Here is an 18,040-nt window from a genome sequence, read left to right as displayed (position 1 = left end):
TTGAATGTGTTGTACCATTGGGGAGTTAATGAATGGAAACTGAAAATTTCATATTATTTTCAAAGTAAAAGGGGCATAACTCTGCCAAAAATCATCAAACCATGACCAAATTTGAACTTGACCTGTATTTTCTCATGAAATATCAATATGTTACGTTTGAGTTGAATGTGTTGTACCGTTGGGGAGATAATGAACGGAAACTGAAAATTTCATATTATTTTCAAAGTAAAAGGGGCATAACTCTGCCAAAAATCATCGAACCATGACCAATTTCGAACTTGACCTGTATTTTCTCATGACATATCCATATGTCAATTTTGAATTGAATGTTTTGAACCGTTTGGGAGATAATGAACGCAAACTGAAAATTTCATATTATTTTCAATGTAAAAGGGGCATAACTCTGCCAAAAATCATCGAACCATGACCAATTTCGAACTTGACCTGTATTTTCTCATGACATATCCATATGTCAAATTTGAGTTCAATATGTGCAAGGGTTATTAAGATAATGAACGGAAACTGATGATGACGGAAGGACGGAATGACGGAATGACGGAACAGGGTAACACTATATGCCCCTGCCATTATATGGCGGGGGCATAATAAAATACGTTCGGTACTTCTAAGCCATATCAAACCATGCCGAATATCACATAGTAATGGTTGCTATTCTTTTTTAATTTCAAATTTGTTTTAAATCACTTGAGTATTCAGAGCTAAGAGGTGATATTCTTGTGATTGCACGATGTATTTCGTCAGTCATTAACCTTTAATAAATAGCAGTAACTATAGGGACGATTCTGGGCAAACCTCACAAGAATGGTCTTTAAAATACACTTTACAAATGATTCAAATCAATTCTTAAATAGATCATGGGACTTAAAATGGCTTAATATAAATGCCAAGAGCGTGGCAGGAAGAATAGAATTTACCATTGTAGTGGTCAGAAATAGTAAAATAGATCATCGAGTCTTTATGTCAAAATTAGGCTCTAAGCATTATTCTCTCAAAGAAATATAAAGAGCATTTATCAACATTAACATAAATAAAAAACATTTTCTCATATTAATTTTTGTGTTATCTAGTTTTGTAAGTTAATCGGAGTTTTAAACTGAATGACAGGTAGATTCTACTGTATTTGTTTACATTGACAACTGTCCGTTTCTTAGAAAGGGCGACAACCAAGATTAGCACCGATGTCTATACGCCGTTTTTTTCCGGCATATTTACTTGAATATGCGACTGAGGCCCTCGAATCAATAAATTTCAATATAACAAGAGCGCATGACTCTTTGGCAAACAGGCAAAATCGTCATTTTTTGTTTGTTTACTGGGCCCTGTATGTATTGCGCATAGGTGAAACCGGGCTATAACAAGAGCGCGTGACTATGTTAACACATGGTTTTGGTCCCGTTATAACATGGGCAAAATAGGGAAAAATAGCCGATTTTATGCTATAATTTCAGAAATTTCTAGTCCAATTGTTTGTAACATAAAAATACCCATATGGCAAAACATTTCATTGTTGAAACGTCATTGTTAAGAACTTAGATATTTGACATTTTGGCACCACCATATGCTCCTTAGTATATGTAATATATGTAAAAATTTCTTTGCTCTACTGAGAGACTTGCATTATTATATAAATGTATTTTAATCTTCTTGTGGTAGACTAAAATACAAGCAACTTATTACTCTATAGTTTAGAAGAAAAAATAAACGAGAAAACACGTGTATATTAATTTATCATGAAAAGTATGTGTGAAAGCTTATCATTGTCACACACACCGATGCTAGGGGCGTGAGGGATGTTGCACCTTTTCATTATCCCTCGTTAACAGGCTCAAACAAATCGAGTCTGCAATTTTCATGTAATTTTGTTGTGATTATTGCTTCCGAGGGATCACACCAGATTTTATACTTCAAAACGGCTAAAATGACCCCGTACTTCTTTACTTCAGTTGTCCTTCGGGATCATTGATTCCAACACTTTTAAGTGTTACAAATTGAATTGTATTTTAGATTTTGTTCTGAATAATGCTTCCATGTTTTCAGTTTGTGTTCGTGTACCTTATTGTATGAGACAACGATATCAATTCTGCTTTAAAGCAGCCGAGTCTTATATGATTTTAGATAAGACGCATAATTAAAAGAGGCACTGTTTTGCACTGTACAAAGTACAGCAATGCTATAGATGTTGTATTGCATTGTCATAGAATTCTGGTTTTTTTGTTGCTGTTTTTTCGCCCGGATACCGGTCTTAAAACAGTTTTGACATCCTGAAAAATTTGAATCTTCATTGGTCAATTTTAAATTACAAAATGAAATCTGGGAATCTCATTTTCCATTCAAAATTTTAAGGATAGTTCTTATCATTATGACCCCTTTTTAATAAGTGGGGGTATATTGTTTTGCTAATATCGGTCGGTCTGCCAGTCTGTAGGTCTTAGTCAAAGTCTTTATTTTTCGCATATTGATTGCTAATAACTAGAAAATGACTTATATCGTCTCTGGCGTCTTTAGGTCAATAGTGAAGTTCAAAAGGACCTTAATGTATGAATGGTTTCCACCACTATCTTAAAAAATACCTGTCGTCAAGCCTTTTCGTTTCACATTCTAATTGGTCATCACTTGTAAATTACCCCTGTTGATTTTAAAGTCACTTGGTCATAGGTCAAGGTTAAATAACATTGAATGTTAAAATGGTTTCCGCTTATTCTTTTGACACCAATTAGTTACTAAGTCTTCATAATTCACATATTGATTGGTAATAACTAGTAAAATACGTTTTTTGATTTTGTGGTCAATAGGTCATAGGTCTAGGTCACAGGGGTCTTAAATGTCCGGATGGTTTCCGCTCATTATCTTTTCTATTACAAAGCCTTCATTTTTCAATTAATTTCTGGTCATAAGTAGAACATGATGTTTATTCATTTTAGGGTCACTGTGTAAAGGTCAAGATCACAGTAACCTCAAATATACAAGTGGTTTCCAAATATTATCCATTGAATGGCATGTCTTACAAATGCCGAAGGTGGTACGATCATTAGTCAGTAGATACCCATTATTGATAAAATGGGTTACTTGGTCAAAGTTCAAGGTCAGAGTGACTTTATTTGCCAAAATATATTAAAAACAGTCATCAATTCTTCTTATTTCACATTTTGATAGGTCATAGTGAGAATTTTGCGTATACTTTGTTCAAGGTCAAGGTTACAAGAACGTAGAATGTCATAATACAAATAAATACCAATACAATTGATGTCTGGAAAGAAGTCTCCGTACTTTGCACAATATTTTGTTTAAATTCTTAAAATACATGACTTTGATTATGCAGTGATTAAACGAATGCAAAGAATCAATGTACAGGATGGCATCTTTAAACATTTAAACACCATAACAGTGAAAATGGCCTTCTTTCGAAAGATTTTAGAATTGGTTATTCAATATTTTTATTTAGTGACTTGCAATTAGGAATTATTTCTTGTGAATTGGAAAATAGTGTATTATTTTCAATTGGGAATATGACCGAATATCGCAAAAAAAATAATCCCTGTTGTATATTCCTGTAATGTGATCCGCGTCCTAGTTGCGGTACCGGTAACATTATGTAAAAAAGTTTTATTTTGAATATACTAGCTTTCATTTAGTTTCAGGTCATAGAATGGTCATAATATTACTTTTTTAATAATTTAACAATGAACTGAACACTCCCATGTACCAACTTATGGCATGGTTCTATAACAAAATTACCAATAGTATGACTCAAAGTCTGGAAAGGTGGGCATATGTGTCGATTGTCATTTCTTGTTCTAAGATATTTCTAAACTAAAAAGTAAATGATAGTTCTTGGAATTATAAGATAAAACGTAAAGGGTATTTCTATAAAATGAACATGGTCGTTCTGTAATTTTCTAGTTAAATTGCTCAGATATTGAAGTTCTTGCATTCAGATCTCATAACATTTCTAATGATCAGTTTATTTTACGTAAGAACTTACTATTTTATTGCAAGATTTGAGTTTTAAATATTGTCCAAAATAACGAGAATAATATCAGAACTCATCAGGTACCCTCGGTGTTTAATATATTATATGATTATTGATGTGTTCAATTGATATAATGTTTGTAAATTACATGTATATTATTGCATATTTATCAAGTATTTATAAAAATAATTGCCTATCGACTGCGTACATGTTGGTGTTAGAAATAGAGTTCACTTACCGAATCACGACAGGTTTGTTTAGAAACACATACATCTTAAAGTGTAACATGTTTCAAGATAATTTACCCTTCTAGCAATTAGTATGTCATCGTTAAGCAAGCTATGCTAACATTTCTGTATGTTTTGCATTGAAAACTTAAATCTAACATATACATGTTTACCAGTTTTATCTTGATTTTTTGAGAGTGTATGAAGCATCATAATGTCTATTTCCTGTAAAAAGTTCGTTTTAAGACACTTTTGTTGTACAAAGGAAAAATAACAAAGATTGAAAATATATTCGTAAAATAGATTTTACAATAAACTAACTTCCAGTTCAGTTTAATCGACAATTTCTCAATTTCTGTAACATTTCAACGCCGGGTGTACGCAATATCCGGAATCAAAATTGCATTCAACGCGAAATACTGACGAGATTGTGTCTAGGCTTTTGGAATATTAAAACTAAAAGTAAGGATATCTTCTTTGCAAAAGAAATTAAATTCAAATATATTCGGATTGCTTTACATGACTCGTTTTTGTTGAGAAAGTTTTCGCGGTATCAAAATTTTGAGGATGCGCGCGCATGGTATGACCCCCTTGTTTTAGCGTGAGAAAGTCTGAACATAATCAATGATAAGACAACGATTATTACAGAATGATGTCAGTATTTTAAAAACAATAATGTTAAGGATCTAAATAGAATTGCTATGAATGTATATATATGCATGCGTCTTTGTGTGTATATGTGTCTCCGGGCGCATGCAATTAAATAGGATTTCAGAATGTTACTAATGTTATATATTGAACGATTCAAAACATAAAAGAGGTTAACACATACAACCCCATTTATTTAGGAAGCAATTATTTTGATAATAAATACAATGTGTGTGAACAATAAGAGGATATGTTTTCGTGGAGTATATTTTTACGAAATGTGATCAAATTTTATGTATTTTCACAACCCACCAAAAAGCGAAATAACATTTGGTTTTTTTAAAACCTCACTTGATGGGTAAACAATTTTCAAGTTTTCAAGTTTTATTGATACACTCAGCATATTTATATATGATAAGGTGGACAATAATATATAAACAAATGTGTAATCAGGTTGTGTATACAAATTAAATGAACTATTGCAGGTTTAGTGTATATAACTACACTATTTCATTGGATAATGTATACATGCTAAAATTTGCAAAACAGAAAATATTTAAAGATTATGAACAAAAAGAAATGTGACTAGCCAGGTGGGTTCCTAACAAAAGCATATTTAACTGTGCGGATCTGTTTCTTCCCTTTATTTCCTAAACGTAAATATATTTTGTTTTGTTGATTAATACTAGGTAAGAGTCCTTTTCGTTTATTTTCAAAATAACTACATAAAAAATGTAATGGAATTCATCACCTATATAATTTGAGTTACAAAGACTACATTTCTCTCATTTCGAACAATACTTTCCCGCCTTCCTCTTCCTCTGTAGGCAGTAGATTGTTACACAATCGAAAATTAACAGATGTTTTTGAGATATTTGTTGAGATATTAACTTTTTTTTGCGTGCAGAATGAGAATATTGATCATATCTAAGTTTTCGACGCGGTTCAATAAACATTTGTTTTGCCTCCGTCTTAATCTATGTTGAGAACACATAACAATAATTATCCTTTTAATTTGTAATAATTGAATGAAGAACAGAAGCTAAAAACTGTCACATAAAACCATCTGAGAACGTAGACTTGACTCTGCTTACTTTCATATTTATATATCATATATATGTTTAACAAATGAACTATATTTTACTGATAAAGCACCATATATGATGGGTGGAACTATATTGATTAACATTTGCTGCAATGTAATATTACAAAAATGTCCATTTAGCTCAATCCGGTATAAAATCACTATAGAAAACAACTTCAGTTTTTAATATGTTAGTACATTTTGTTATACAATGAGGAATCAAACACGACCATTGCCAAATTTGTGACACGTAATACAATTATGATTTGAAATGGATATTCCTATTCGTCGGTCATACTGATTCCCGTAATGTTTATACTTATCTTCTTTTAACATCTTTATTGATATTTGTACTGTCCAACATAAACGTTTTTGATAGCTTTTACACTCTAGTTTAAAAGTGGTTTATCAAATGCACATTATTTTATTAAATGTAATCGGTCTTGCAACTACTATTGATTTGCTCAAAATATTTACATACATGTATATCAGTAACCGGATTTAGTATATGATAATATTACCAAGTCGTAAACCTTAATATTGTTCGAATTACTTCCAATCAGCATCTGATCTGTATGCTGGGTACAACAAATTGCTTGCATGCACGTTTGACTATTGTCTATTTTCAATACTTCTCCAAGAAGTTCACCATCTCGCCCGAATTGAAACACATTGTTAGAGGAACTATCGTCTGCTTTCAATACTTCCCCGAGAAGTTCGCCATCTCGCCCGAATTGAAAAACATTGTTAGAGAAACACCCGGAAACAAGCAGAGAACCTCCTTCTGTTACACAGCTCCCTGATGGCTGTGAAAGGTTTTGATAATTAAATTTTCCAACAGCGACCCCTTTTCCGTCCAGTATAATAAGTTCGTTATACCCATCAGCAATATATATTCTAGATCCATCATGACTGATAGATATACTGCTTATGTACCGTGATAATAGGTAGCCTGGTTGATCTATGTTGTATTGTAGCAGTTTTTGTCCGGATAAATTGAATACATATACAAATTCACTTCTGTCAGATATGTACAAGTTACCATTAGCGAAGGAAAGACCACAGCATTCGAAGTCAGTTTCTATTGTCCGTGTCAGAGTCAATTCGTCTTCACAAGTAGCAAACTGCACTTCCCTCTGAAAGGGTAAACTCACTGCCACCTCATCCATAGAAGTTGCACACACTTGCATTGGTTCTTCACATAGTTCACAGCAGTCTACAACAGTAAAGGTACCACATTCTAAACGTTTCAGTTTCTTATTTCCGGCGTCAGACAACACAACCATTCCATTATGAAGGGTACATGCACTTGTAATGCTGCAATCCTCTTCATCGCTGTCTTCCTTGATACAAAATGTATTGCATTTTCCAACTCCAAATATAGCTTTTGGTTCCCTTTGACTGATTGTTCCCAGAGAATCTATTTTCTTTAGCATTGATCGTAGCTGATGGTTAACGTTTAGACAAATGTCTGCAACTAAAGCTTTAGACCTATGCATAACTCTATTGGCATGCCTAGTCATATGTTTAGCTTTTGTGACAGAAATTAATTTTTGGAACTTATTATTCTCCTTCGACATAATACTGTCTTTTATTGTTATTAAGCTCTTTTCCATCGATTCATATTTTTTTATTTTCTTTTCCAACTCGGCTACGATACAATCGAATCTCGTAACTGCGATAGCTTCTGTTTTCTTTTCCAATTCATTAATCCTGTCGTTTATTTCTTTTCTAAACTGACTTATAGACCGAAGTATTGAAGCTTTGTGATTCAGACGTTCTTGCTTCAGTTGTTTAAGTTCTTTAAGATTGTCATTTAGTTCTGATAAAGTTTCAGCTACTTCCTTTTTTACATGTTTTGTTGAAATCTTTTTCTTTGTCTTTAAATATTCTGGTATATAAAATGTGTTCTCACATTGTCTGTAAATGAAAATGCATTTCAATGTTACAAAAAGACCTAATAACATACATTTATTTTCCAAATTTTACAGCATCTGTTATAACAATTCAACATATTGAAATATTAAGTAAGTTTAAATGTATCTTGTAAATTTTAGGTAGTCCATTAATATTTGTCAAATATATTTACAAACAACATCGGATTTCCAATACATACTTTTTATGGTTAAACTATTTAGAATACTTTATTTTTTCAATTAGAAGATTTTACCATGATCATAACATATTTAATTTTTACTGTACATTATATCATTCGTGCGTTTTCAGATTATTTTTACATGCTATCTGTGTCTTAAAGGCCTTTTGAACAGGGTGTATGCTAGTGTTAATTTATAGTGTTAATTTATATATTGTTTGTTCATTCCTTTATTTTTTACATATGATACATTATTTTGTTACAATCCAAGCACGTCCAAGCACTAAACTTATTTATTTAAAAAGGTAAAAAAGACACCCTTAAGACCAAAATGCAAAAAAATATTTTTTTGTTTGTTTGCTTGATTTGGGTTTTACGTCACATCGACACATTATAGATCTTATTGCGATGTTCCAGCTTTAATTGTAAAGGGAGACCTCAGGCACCCTTCTGTGAATTATTTCAGGCACGAACTGGCACCTGAGTAGAACCAACGACAGCTCGCTGGATAGTTTCCTCAAAGTAAAAAGTAGATTTGCTATGGTATGTCAAAAGTAAATAAAAAAACCCCACAAAACAAGCTTTCATTTTCTATTAAATGATATATACAAATACCGATGTTTGTAAGTTATGGACTTATTCTTTCTATAAAGAATACAAAATTTTACACTTAAATAATAAAAAATGTTACAAAATTGTCACATTAATTTTAAATTTTAATTAGTAGAGATGAAATCAATAGCTGAAAATACGTTTAACAAAGATCAACAAGAAAGGCGGCGTTCAGTAAACCTTAAATGAAAGACATGTTACGAGCGTTTTACTTACTTCTTATAAGTGTTACACTACTTGCACAGTAAATAAAACCTCATCTCATCTAAAATTCATGAAATAACCAAGAGTAAGTTGTGAAATTAAAACAAAGAGATACTTACTTATGATCAATAGCAATACAAGTTCCACATCCAACATAATCATGGTCGCGGCAATACATATCAATAGCATTTTGACGGTGTAAGTCACACTTTTCTGTTGAAACATGACTCGTACCCGAATTTGTTTTTGTTGGTGGTGATGACAGCGTAATATGTTCTTTCCTATGTCTGGAAAGTGCAGGCACTTCGTCATGAACTTTGATACATGTATCACAATAATTGTCATTACAATTTACACAGAAATATTTTGCTTCTTTGTTTCTGTTCTTCTTTAAACACATTGTACAAGGAAAATCAAATTCTTCATCGTGAAGAACACCAATATTAATATCTACACTACCTCCTGTAGCCATTTTTTATTTTAAGAAATTTAATTCAGTTATAATTTTATGTTTTCTCAATGATTGCCAACATTATAATACGAGGGTTGATCAATATATTCGTGGACACACTCCATAAATTGTATTTTTGGGGAAGGAAAGTTAATATAATTATATTTGACATTTATTCAATCATTTATCAATTTGATGTGTAAGTTTCAGATAAATAATCCGTATATTTTATCCAAAATGACAGTTTTCAAAAATACATGTTAAGCTGATCGCCGCAGCTCATTCGCAACTTACGTTACGTCGGCGTTACATCTTCTAAAAAAATGCAGCACCAACTAATACCCATCGTTCATGCCTGTGTACCCACTGACTGAAAATGTTCTTATTAAATGAAGTATCAAATGAACGCAACACAGACAATGCCATGGACTGTAAATCATGGAACCTGGTAAACTTGTGTCCCTTTAACTCTGCCTTCAATTTCACTCGCATAACGTTCTCATTGCAACAAGTTTCGATTGGTCTGCCGCATCTCTTATTATCCTGAAGTTCTTCTCTACCCTCATGGAAACGTTTGTGCCACTTATAAACAAACGAATAAGACACTTTTTTTTGTTCAAGATACACTTTCCAAGTTTTCCTTAGTCTGCTGTGGCGTCATTCCAAGATTTACACAGACTTAATTACTGCCCTCTGCTCCAATAACGTCGTGCTCCTCTCTGGTGACACACCCCTGTCTCAATTAACATCTCCAACAAACAAAAGAAATCGTAGTGACGCTTGTTTTTTTTAAATGTTCTATAAACATATGAAAGAACGTTGCTGTCATTTTCATATTTTGAAGAAGCGCGCATAAATAAGGCCATTTTTTAAGTATTTTAAAATGGTAAATATAACTTTTTTTAAGCTGCGGCGTTCGTACGGCATAGGGTTGCTATGGCGATACATATAATTAACAAAATGAGAATTTTTTTTAAAAATCACAATATATTTGTAATAGTATTAAATTCTTCTCCTAAATAGCGAAAATTCTTTATAATATCTTGATTAATTATTAAGTTATTAATAGCGTCCACGAATATATTGATCAACCCTCGTATTTGCATATAGTATATATCTAATAGACTATATGTTATGTAAACAGCTTTTATAGGAAAGGAAAAAGAAAGATAACATCTGTTATCAGTTCCCTATTATGCCAATAACGCGGAGAATTTCAACTGCAATTTCTTATCAAAGGTTTTACAAATCCTTGTTTAATTACAAGGCGATTAAACGTCATTGACTCGCTTGGTAACAAATGGTTTAAAAAATTCTTAACGTTTTGAATTTATCAAAAGTGTTCTTATTGCCCATCACATGTATCAGATAAACTCTTTGGTGTGTTACCCAAATATTGATTGATTGATTGATTCGATATCCAAAGTAAAATAGTAGAACTTTAAAACAAATCACACTTTTCATGTACTTTTGCCAAATAGCAAATAATTTAATTCATTGTCGTAATTGCAGTCGATATGTTTAAGCTTTTACTTTAAAACGGTGTTCTGCTATTCAAAGCTGATTGTCACTCTATCATTTGTAAGCCAATGTTGATATGCATTTATCTTAGTTTCTAGCACTCAAAATGAAACTAACCAATTGAATAGATGTTGTTGTTTTCTTCTCTTTTGTTTTAGAAAATGGGGATTTAACATAACTATTCACAACTATTCATAGCTTCGGTGTGTACGAGGGGTTACTCAAAATTCGTGATCTCTTGAACGTCAACTATATTGTAATGACATTTTGTCAGCATACCTTATAGAATGTTATCAACATATTTTGAAAGGAACAGTGACAGCGTCAATTAATAATGATTTTATATTGCTTTTAAATGAGAACAAAAACGGCACCCGGCGAACAAAAAAGCGCAGTTAGTCATTGTTTATTTTTTAAGACTAGCTTTACATCACATATTTATTCTATGACGTAATTTAAGGTATGAGCCCCCTAATGGGCACTATAAGGAACTATAAAATTGACAACATAGGTCAGTTATATACCTTAAAAGACACAATAATGCAAAATTTAAACAAAGTTTACCGTATGGTTTACGAGTTATGGAGATTTTTCGTAAGTAAAACTTGGCTATTAGAAGGGCTCTTTTTCAGAAATGAGAAACTCTGAATATTCTATTTTATAATCATTATGAAAAAATGTTTTCCTATAGAAAATTTTTGAGAAACAACTAATAGCATTCAGCTAACAAATGACCCAGCAAAATTATTGTTTCTACTCAAAATGTTTGAAATATGTATATAAATGTTACCCTACCCCACCCATTTTAAGTACTTGCTTGATCATTTTTCTACTTTGAGGGCTTTATTCAAAATATCCCTAAAATTTACTCAAATCAGGGGCTATTTTCAAAGTTTGCATAAATTTTCTTAAAAGTATGTTAGTTGCGCTTGTCAAATATAAAATACTTTTACCGGCTAGTTTTTATTTTATTTGACTTTGAAAATATCAGGTACCATATTTGATAAAAAATTGGCACAATTTAGCCTATAAATCCCAATAATAATTTCATAATTAAAATGAAACACTTTTTTCTTCTCAAGAGTGATATGAGAGACACAAATAATGTTCAAAGGGAAAAAAAAGAAAGAGAAAAAAAGTTGCCGCTTCTGGGGCTTGAACCCACGCCCCTCAGTTACAATGCAGTTGACAGTAGTTAGAGCCTATTTGAATACTCTTCAAAGTGGAGGTAATGCATTAGGTGGATCATACCTTAAGTAACATTTCCATTAATTACTGGATTTTTTTCGCTTGAAACGCCAGACGGCGATATTGTTTACAACGGGAACATAAAAATTAAAAAATCACGCAAAAATAAAGTTGTGTTTTAATTTGGGAATGACAGCAACAAAAACATTTGAAAAAATAGCAGACGAAGAGAGAAATAAGATTTCACGATCATTAGTGTTTAAGTGGCAAATTATATTTAGTAATCGACTGGATAACAGGCATTACTTTTAGAAAGAGTTAACCGTCTTTTACTGCGTAACGTTGAAGTTCAACTTTCACCGCCCTTATGTCCACTCCAGGTTTTGGTTTGGTGCCTTCTGGGTGCCCCCACTTTGGTGTGTCGGTGGTTGCGGCCTGTGAACGTTGCATTTGCCTTGTTGATCTTAATTATTGTCTTTTGTACTATATTATGACTTTGATGTCAACAACCTGTTAAAGTACGCAGCTGTCCCTGACATGTGTTTATGTAAAATTAAATATTGCTGTAATATAAAAAGCTACTTACATTTTTTCTGTGTTTATTTGTTAATATGTCTTCTAAGCAGTGAAAGAATTTCAAATCAATATCAAATATATATTTTACGCAACAAAGAAAGTCCACCATTGTTTGGATGAACCCTTGTTAGTCAACTTCTAATAAAATGACATGTGTTGTTAACAATGTGAACATATACAATTATTAGGATAAAGGTATTAAAACACATGACCTCGTGCGTATATACGTCATTGTCTTATTAAATATATTGTCTTTACACAGTTGTTGTAATTTTTCTTTTATTTTTGAGGGAAAAAAAAGAAAAACCAACAAGAACAACAACTATGATACCAATTTTGCTGCAGTTAAATGCAAGTAGTATTCAATCATACAAACTTAAACTCTGTTCAGTCCATAATGTGTCTATTGCATAAAAAGTGAAAAGAGCAATGAATGTGCAAATTGTAGAAAACTAGGGCCACACATGCAGTGAACACTAAATGCACTTTGTTAAACATTTAGTGTGAACTCAATGGCAAATAAAACAAGAGCTGACCGCAAGAGAGCACGATCGACTGTGTGGCATCTAGACAGTAAGAATACAAGCACTGTAAATGGCAATTCAGTGTTATCAGACCTGTGCCAAAGAACCTTTGTGTGGAGTTTCAACAATTTCCCTTTAGTTATTTTGGAGATACAAATTTGCAGGCAAATAAATTCAACAAAAACAAAACAAAAAACCCAATGTGACGCCGGCGCCGGTGTGTTTACAATTGTTTAGTTAAAAACAAAAAAAAACACAAGGTCACTAATATACTTGTTCTTAGCTTCTTTTAAATATGATCGTATTAATTACAATGTCATTATAAATCATAAAATCAAAAATGAATTATCAAAATAGTGCAAAGTGACATCGTCGTTAACAGTTTCAATAGCCACACAATATATGACGTCTTTAAAGCAGACTTCAGCTATTATCTACAGTTTCAAACTAACTGTTTGTAAGAATTATATCACATTACAACCTTCTTCAAAACAGCGACCAGAGGATTACAGATCTCTTTACTAAGGGTAGTCATCACAAAAAACATGTATGTCGTATACTTGACACTTTTGTTTTTCTGCAAAGAAAGGCTCCATGAGATATCAAATAAAATACGCGGTATCTTGAAATGTTCAATTATCCTATAGATAGACAGCAAGTGGCGACGTTGTTGGGGATAAGAATTTTCCCTACATCCCATACCATTTTCAAGAAACGCTTTAAAAACGCTACGTCTAAATCACATGGCTATTTGGTAGTGGACTAATGAAAGTAGTCATATCAAAGCTTTACAACTAATAAACAATAAGCATTTCATAATTCATAATTTTATAGATTTATAGATACATGGAATGAATAATATCAGAAATGAAAATATGAGTACTGTAAATTATTGAAGGAACGAATAGATTATGTGTTTGCTTTGTCACTTTGGCTGCATATTATATGCTGTTTATATGTGATTACACGAAACTGTTTAAGTCATATAGTGTAGTAAAATATTGATCGATCGCTTATATTGTAAGTAATTGAACCGAACCCTTTAACTACTTCTTATTTCGAAAAATAATTAATTTTGTGTATACCTACATGTATAAATTAGCAATAAAAGTTGCTTAAACTTAATTTTAATAAAATACGTTCAGTACTTCTGTATTGCCGTACCAAAAAAGCATTTCAAAATTTGAAAAGCAATTAATTTATGAAGTTAAGAACTGAAGAAAATGAAGCATGAATTAAGTGAATTACTTTATTCATTTACGTTTAGTGTAACGGGGAATAAGTGTTCCCATTATCTATCATAGTTTGTAAATAATGTCCATATTGGGATTATTTATCAAAATCAGCAGCAAATTAATCATGATTAGTACGCAAATTGGAACAAGAACATATTTTTTTCAGTAATAAGTAGAAGGGCGGGGGTACATGTGTCGTTCGAATTGTTTTGTTCTAAGATAATTCTAAACTTAAAAGTAAAGGATAGTTCTTGCCATTATAAGATCAAATGTAAAGGGTATCTCTACAAAATGAACATGGTAGTTTTGTAATATTCTAGTTAAATTGCTCAGATATTTAAGTTCTGTTTAACAATACTTCTTGCATTCAGATATCATTACATTTTCTACTGAACAGTTTATTTTACGTAAGAACTTACTGAGTTTATTTTACACAAGATCTGAGTTTTAAATGGTGTCCAAAATAACGAGAATTATATCAGATTTTATCAGGTACCCTTAGTTAATGATGTTCAATAAGTGTCTTATATATTACATGTATTATATGATTTTGATGTGTTTAATTGAAATAATGTTTATAATTTGCATATATGTTTGCATATTAATCAGGTATTTATAAAAAAAAATATTTGCCTCCCGACTGCATAGTAGTTGATGCAAGAAATTGAGTTCACTTACCGAAACATGACAAACATCTTAAAGTGTAATCTCACACTTTTCAAGATTAATAACCCTACTAGAAATTATTATTTCATAGTTCTGTAAGCTATGCTAACATTTCTGTATGACTTGCATGGAAAACTAAGAACTAACATATGCAAGTTAACCAGTTTTACTTCGGCCGAGTATATTTTAAATAATATATTTCTTGTTTCTATCTATCCATCTTTTTACCTTTAGAATCTAACAAATAATTCATTTTGATAAAATTGAGATATATAGGATACTGCTATGCGGACGTACTTCTGGGTCCCAGAACTGTAGTAGCCGCTTTTTATATTTTGTTGATAATGCATTATAAGCATTATAACCGTAACCAAATCTAATCAATATAATCAAAGTGCTGAAGGCACTGCAATTGGGACGTATGAAGGATCAAATAACTATTTTTTCTATTTCGGGGCAGATAATTCAATGAGTGAAAGGTGTTGCCGGTTGATAAATATAAAGTGCACAATTCAGTAAATGAACAGTAGTTGATACAATTATTCTATGACACACATGTTCAAATATAATATTTAGGTAACATGTACGTGTAGGTCCATCATAATCCGTTATTGGCCTTTTTTGACAAGAGCAACGAGTGAAATTAGAGCTACCAGAGGAAACTGCAAGCTTGACTATTTTAACACATGACATAATAAGAGGTGACAAAGCTATGAAAAAATAATCAATTGTGAAATAATATATACGGAGATAATTCAAAAACTAATTAATGTAGAATTTTGGTTATTTGACACAGGACTTCTGCTCACTAGTCTCTACAACTGTATTTAGTTTGAGTGTGATATCATTGAAAAGATTTACTCCAGACAACCATTATTTTAAATGTTGTTGTACATGTATTTTAAGAGATGAGAATTGTAAAATTAAGCTAGGAAAAATTAGGGTTCTTTGAAAAAACACTTCCTTTCACTTGATTGTTTTCGCTATGTAAAAGTTTAATCAAATTTCATCAACTCTTTTCCAGTATTTCTCTGGACAAGCATAATTAAGTACATGTATAATAAAGGGAGATAATTAAAAAACTAAGGAATGGAGTTATGGTTCTTTGACACTTTGGCAAATTCGAGTCGTTCAAGTTGATGTAGATTCAGTGATAGTTTGGAATAAGCATTTTTAACTTAAGGGAGATAATTAAAACATGACGTAAGGTAGAGTTATGTTTCTTGAACATTGCACTACCTCTTAAAAGTCTCTATCACTTTGTGAAGTTTACATAAAATCCCTTCTATACATATCTAGTTATATTCATATTCCGGACAAGAGTGTGAAGGACAGATGTCTTCCTAAGTTCAGACCGTGTTTTTTTATCCTTAATCATCTAAAATCTCAAAAACACCATAAAAAACATATTTTCCTCCCATGAGCAACGTTTGTCCCCATTAAGAACAAGTCTGTATGGAATGAACACGGATATTTATCCATAATATTACTTGAGTCCATACCGACAGATGGTTAAGACCGCAACTTTCAGGAGCACAAATTATAATAACATGCTAAATCTCCGTATAGTTCTATATCAGATACCAGTATGATGAACCTTGCTTTTGTACCTTTTGAGTAATATCAAAATTAATATTTCATTGACATACAGAAAGGGGTCAGCCTTTAGTCCCCTCTTAGTGAAAACAGAAGGGGACTAATAACAACAATTTATTCTCATAGTTTCAATTGTCAGGTTTATTACTTTTCATTAAACCAGGCAAGCTAAGATACATGTTAAAACCACAGGCACTAGACACAATTAATTTACCCATATAAGCTCATAATACTATATATAAAGAATAAAGGTCCCTAACGAGAGAAAACTATCATGCAAAACAAACAAGAACTGTTCTGTAAAAATACACCAGATCACTATTTTATCTTTGTGGTTGTCTCTAGGAATAATGTATCCTATCATGAACACTTTTTTACTTCATGGAAATCCTTCAAAAGGCTCCAAAATACGAGCAAGTTTCCAAATTTCACTGAAATGTCATTGCATGTCGTTTTCATCGTCCAAGCGATGCGTGTAAACAAAGGTGAATTCTGGTCAATTTCTACAAAATCAACGAATAACTGTTAAAATTTCCACATACATGTACCAAACTGCAAAGTCTTTACTTTTCAACTGTCCGACGATAACGCTAACAAGCTAAAACAAGAGAGCCATGATGGCCATGAAGTCGCTCACCTGTATATAGGCCCCACGGAGCGGGGCCAGTTTAAACTCCAGGGCTTTTATTTGAACAAACTTGGTAGACACCCATTAGAAGATGTTTCATGCTAAACATCTAAGGTCTAGCTCGTTGGGTTTTTTAAAAGAAGATTATTTAAGTTTTTTCTTTACACATATATTTAAAAACAATTACACCCCTGGAGCAGGGCCAGTTTTGACCCCAGGGCTTTTATTTGAACAATCTTTGTAGACACTTACTAGAAGATGTTTCATGCTTAATATGTAAACTCTAGCTATTCGGGTTTTTTCGAAGAAGATTTTTAAGTTTTTGCTATACACATATAAGGAAAATAAATGTCCCCTAAGGCGGGGCCAATTTTGACCCAAGGGCTCTTATTTGAACAAACTTGGTAGACATCCATTAGAACATGTCTCATTCTAAATATCTTATTTCTAGCGCTTTGGGTTCTTTAAAAAAATTTTTTTTTAAGTTTTTTGTTATATTCATATAGGGAAAATCAATGACCTCCCTGGGGTGGGGCCAATTTTGACCCAAGGGCTCTGATTTAAACAAACTTGGTACACATTCCATTAGAACATGTTTCATGCTAAATAGCTTAGCTCTAGCTCTTTGGGTTCTTTAAAAGAAGATTTTTAAGTTTTTACTATATGCATATAGGAAAAAACAATGACCCCCTGGGGCGGGGCCATTTTGACCCCAGGGCTTTTTTTTAACTAACTTGGACGATACCCATTAGAAGATGTTTCATGCTAAATATCTTAGCTCTAGCTCTTTGGGT

The 18,040-nt window shown here is 32.1% G+C and overlaps 1 protein-coding gene across 1 annotated transcript; it reads right to left on the bottom strand.

Moving 5' to 3' along the window:
* Window positions 1–5,245: 5,245 nt before the first annotated feature.
* Window positions 5,246–9,395, bottom strand: LOC132755591 (uncharacterized). The gene is made up of 2 exons (XM_060746481.1): window positions 8,981–9,395; window positions 5,246–7,870 (listed from the first exon to the last, which is right to left on the bottom strand). Exons 1-2 carry the CDS (start codon window positions 9,331–9,333, stop codon window positions 6,439–6,441), a joined length of 1,785 nt encoding a protein of 594 aa, XP_060602464.1. The 5' UTR covers window positions 9,334–9,395; the 3' UTR covers window positions 5,246–6,438.
* Window positions 9,396–18,040: the final 8,645 nt, after the last annotated feature.

Source organism: Ruditapes philippinarum, unplaced genomic scaffold, assembly GCF_026571515.1.
Source record: "Ruditapes philippinarum isolate M1 unplaced genomic scaffold, ASM2657151v2 ctg546_1_1_1_1, whole genome shotgun sequence".
Lineage (NCBI taxonomy): Eukaryota > Metazoa > Mollusca > Bivalvia > Venerida > Veneridae > Ruditapes > Ruditapes philippinarum.
This window is presented reverse-complemented; position numbering and strand designations above follow the sequence as displayed.

Excerpts from the sequence above, each read along its gene's own strand:
- LOC132755591 (XM_060746481.1), bottom strand. The coding sequence starts at position 9,333 with ATGGCTACAGGAGGTAGTGTAGATATTAATATTGGTGTTCTTCACGAT. Across the intron at positions 7,871-8,980 it reads TGTATTGCTATTGATCATAA|ACAATGTGAGAACACATTTT; the intron begins GTAAGTATCTCT and ends TTTCATTTACAG.